The following is a 4,645-nucleotide window of genomic DNA, read 5'->3' as shown; positions in this document are numbered from 1 at the left end:
CCCTGGAGCCGGTGAGTGTGGGGCGGAGGTTGCGCGCGGCGTCCGAAGCCGACTCTGGGCTCCCGCCTCGGGCCGCTGGGGGTCACCCGTCGTCGGGGGCGCCCTCTGGAGGATTTGGGGTGGGGGAAGGAAAAGAATACTACTAAATTGGATGATGTTGGGAGTGCGGGATGTATGGACAGGCAGGAGTCAGCAAAATGGGTTCAAAGGGAAGGTTCGTTGGTTGTTTTCTACTTAAGGAAATGCTCTATGAACAGTGTTTTTCGATTTTCATCATTTTCGGCAGATTTGTGAATTTACTGTTGTGCTATAGTAAGGAGGCTCGCTCGTTGCCACTGCCAAACCCTGCGAATGGTTAACCATAGCATGGATAGTCCAGTGTAGCTACGGCCAAAAAGTGAAATTAAAATTCATCTTCTATGGAATAAAGTCCAGGATATAAAAGCAAGGTTTAAACAGTATCTAGATCTGTCAGATACTGTGCCCAGGCATGGGCTAGGTCTCTTCCAGCAAACATACTGTATTCAGATAATTTGTATTTCTCACTAGAAAATGAAAGACAACCTAAGCAAACAGTATTTCTTATTACTTTAAGAGTTATGCCCTAATACATATACTTTAGAAAACAAAATAAGAAACAGACTACTATAAGTTTTCCAAGTTTGTAGAAAACTGAAAGTTTCCCAAAGACCTGTGCAGATTCTAAATTATTTTGAAGTTGTCTAGGATGTCCAGAATATTCTTTTATATAGTGAGCACATCACATCGTTTTGTATTCAATGAAGTGAGAACTAAAGAAAAAAAACCAGGAACAGATCAGTTCTTTTAAGGGCTGTATTCTATTAGGAGAGGCAAAATAAGTGTAAAAAGTTACAGAACTATAAGAAATGGAAATCACGGTTTGAGATCATTTGAAGATGTCTAAAGAAAATATTTGGCATAGAAAGTGCTGGTGAGTGCTTGAAACATTTGCCTCTCAGCTGATTGTTGCCATGTGGGAATGTGGGTCCCTCATACACACATCTGATTTTCTCTAACACAGGCTGAAAAAATATTTTTATGTGACTTAAAACATTTTTTAAATGTTATTGGCAACCATTTCACTCACACACCCTCTGTGGACCAGGAACAGGCAGTTTATAACTTCTGCAGATTATCACCTGAGTATTCAGAAATAATTGGAATTGAAAGAGTGAAAATTCTTGGAAACTGATGGTTAGGTAAGGATTTAAGAAGACAGTGGGATTTAAGCTGAGTCAGTTGAGAGGAGTGTCTTAGAAGGGGTAGGATATAACAGGTGAGTAAAATCTGAGTTGAGAAAGTAAGCAGAGATAATGAGTCAGCTCTCTTTAGAAGAGGCATGGGAAGGTGAGTGCAATAAATTAAAGAAAACCAGTTTGGGAAACCCTATATGCCAAGCTGGATTTTATTCTAGGTCAGTGATTCTCAAACTTGAACATACATTGGAATCATCTGGAAGCCTAATGAAAAGAGATTGCTGGCCCCTACCTCCAGAGTCTCTGATTCAGAAGCTCTGGAGTGGACCCTGAGTATTTCCCTTTCGTGGGTTCTCAGTTGATGCTGTTGTTGCTGGTCTGGAGACCACACTTGATGCTGTTGTTGCTAGTCCTGGGGTGTGGAGAACTGTTGGAGGAATTTGAGGTGGATAGTAAGGAGATCGATCACATTCACAGTTCAATATGAGCTTTGCTGAGAAGTCCAAGATGGAGCCTGGGAAGGGGGAGAGGGAGTGGGAGAAAAAAAAGATTCCCTATTACAGTTAATTAGCACCTGCTTGATGTCGTGCACATCATTTCATACTCACTATGACACTTGTGTTGGTCTTAATATCTTCATATGGAGAGAAGTAGATTTCCCAGGTCCCATAGATAGTCTCAGAACTCTCAAAGACTAGTTCAGATTTGAACTAGGGTGGTAGCAGTGGAAATGAATGAAACATTTAATGGGATAGTATTTAGAAAATAGAGATTTCCCAAGTAGATTGAGACCTAAAAGTAGAAATTTGGGAAATCTGAGTCTTAAATGGAAAAAGTAAAGGTAAAGTTGTCAGAGAACTTTAAAGTTCCCTGCATTAATTCAGTATGTTTTCTGTATTACTCGTATATAACAATGACCTATGTAAAAGTTTCTTATTTAAAAAATTCTGCTTTACCAGAGTTTCTTGAAATTATTTGAAAAGGAGAATGTAGAGCCTTCTATGGGGTGGTGGGAAATGCTAAACAGATTAATGGCATCTGACAGTTTATCTTCAAATCAAATGATTAGCATCGAGAAATGGAAACACGTGGTATAACTGTATTGACCGAACTGTGCTATGCAGCGGACACTGACCTAATGTATCGATTTTGGAAATCCTGTAAGCTTTTTCTTGCCAGAATAGTTATTGAAATTAAAAATATTCATTGGATCAATTTCAAGACAAATATCTCAAGTCAGATTGGCTGCTGCTGAGCAAATTTTTAATGAAGGAAAACATGCATATGTTGAAATAAGACTTTAAAAAGAAAGTCTTTAAAATAAATATGTATTTACTGTAAAAGTAGAAAAATATGTTTACAAACATTGATTAACTGAATAATCAGCATAATGGAATTATTGACCCATACAAAATTATAGCATACATTAATTCATTCTGTGAACAATAAACTATGCTGTGGTTACAAAGATAACTCAGAGTCTAGACTGACATCTTAAAAAAATCATCAAACTGATCATTACTATAATAGATGTGACACGATGATAAGAAATGGTAGTGACAACTGAAGGGGTGTGGAAAAGAGGCTGGGGAACTGTTTGTGGGGGAGGAGACACTAGAGTTGATTCTTGAAGGTTGAGGAATTTGTAAAATGATTAAAGGAGAGGGCATTCCAATCGGAAAGAACATCACGGGACAATGGCCAGGAAGTATGTGAGTATGGTATTTTCTAGGACTTGTGTGCAGATGAGAATAGTTACAGCAGTGTGGTCAGAGTGGAGGATGGGGATGAATTAAGTTGGAGAGCACTCAGAGTGTGAAATATTTATGTAATGACTGTCTTGGCTGGATTGTGAACTTCATGATTTTAGGAGCCATGTTGGAGCCATATGCCAATGTATTCCAAGGCCTAGACAGTGACTAGCATAGAGTAGGTTCTCAATAAATAATTAATGAGTGAATGGTTGAATCACAGAAAAACATTTTTTACAGATAAGGCAGAGGGAACTTTCAAAATATTTTAAGCAGAGGAGAAATATATTCAGATTTACATTTTATAAAGATAAGTGCTAGTATGGAAGATTAGTTAATGGTCATAGAGATGGCTGTCATAGATTGGGGTTTTTCATTAAGATTGTGCCCATTGGTAGGTTGCAATCTAAATAAAATAAAATAGGAAAAAATACAATATTAGACTATGATATGTAACAGGGGTAAGTAATATTTGGGAAAACTTGTTTCAGTTCTGTGCTTGTGTGTTGACTGATGCATGTCTTCCTATGGGCTGCAGTCAGAGCTTGAAAGCCATTATAGTAGAGAACTGTGGGAATGAGGTTGGAGAAGAGGGAATCGATGTAAAAGATAATTTGGAGGAAAACAGCTGTGAATCTTAAAATGCTGCCCACGAAAACCTTGCAGGGTAGGGAATGCACTTAACTCATTTCAGTATTTTTGCTCACTCAGCGTTTTCCATTGTATATTAATACATTGGTGTTCTGGTTTATTAGGAATGGCAGTGCTTTGGGATATCTTACTAAATATTGTAAATGCTGCATAATTTCTCTTATATTTTGGTTGTGCTCATCTTAACATCATAGAATGAAACTATACTTCCAGGGATCATAAAAATTCATTGAAACAGTTTGATTTGATTTGGGGGCAAGTTCTTTGATTTCTTCCCGTAAGAAAGCAGGAAAGGATGCTTAGTTACAAGAGTAGGTGGAAAGTCCTCCTATCTCTATGATTTTGTCACTCCAGTAGACTTAGTCTGTTGTGTCTGTGACATAAGGGTAGAAAGTTGTTCATACAAGGCTGAGTTATATTGCCTTTTAAAATATTTATAGACTCCTTTAAAATCTGGTTGATTGGTTAAATTAATCGCTTTAGATATGTTATGCACTTAGTTATCAGGTGTGAATTATTCTCTGTGGAGGAAGAAAACATTAAAAATTTTTAGAAACTTGATCTGTTCGGTCACCTAATACATAATTGGGATCTCCTAGCCCACGTACATCACGTTATTTCAGAGTGCTTTCGAACATACAATGATTCTGATAGAATCTCTGTGCATAGACGTGTAGCTAAAACATGATGATCACTTTTTCCACCTTGCACATAATTCTTTTACTAGGTTTCTGAGTATATATTGCTAATTTTATGCATAATTTAGAGAATAAGATAGACATGTACATTGACTGTAATGCTGATGGTCACAATACCTGGTAAAATAAGGACTCATCAAGTTTGAGTCTCATGAAGAAATCTAAATACAGAAGGAAGCAAGCTACAGATGATGGCAAAGGTAAAAAACTAAATCATGCATAGTTATTAGCTATTTCTCATCAAAATTATAAAAATTATAAACTTTAACTTAAAGAGAGTTTTTTTTTTTAACCATAGCAATCTGTATTTTGTTTGTTTTAAACGTCA

General features: G+C 37.1%; 1 protein-coding gene across 8 annotated transcripts in view; it reads left to right on the top strand.

The window, feature by feature from the left end:
• The window catches only part of MMAA (methylmalonic aciduria (cobalamin deficiency) cblA type), a 45,627-nt gene continuing 40,982 nt past the window's right edge, over positions 1–4,645 (top strand). For 2 of the 8 annotated variants that reach the window (XM_025042953.1, XM_025042954.1), the window contains exon 1: positions 2,786–2,929. Coding sequence is in view for 1 of the 8 variants with exons in the window: in XM_025042954.1 (XP_024898722.1) it covers positions 2,915–2,929 (15 nt within the window). In the remaining 7 variants the exon portion in view is untranslated. Of the gene's footprint in view, positions 12–147; positions 215–1,019; positions 1,369–1,430; positions 1,735–2,785; positions 2,930–4,645 lie in introns of those variants that run through there. The other 6 variants (XM_025042951.1, XM_025042950.1, XM_025042952.1 and 3 more) reach the window with 6 other exon arrangements.

The sequence above is a fragment of the Pteropus alecto genome, unplaced genomic scaffold (genome assembly GCF_000325575.1).
Source record: "Pteropus alecto unplaced genomic scaffold, ASM32557v1 scaffold50, whole genome shotgun sequence".
NCBI lineage: Eukaryota > Metazoa > Chordata > Mammalia > Chiroptera > Pteropodidae > Pteropus > Pteropus alecto.
This window is presented reverse-complemented; position numbering and strand designations above follow the sequence as displayed.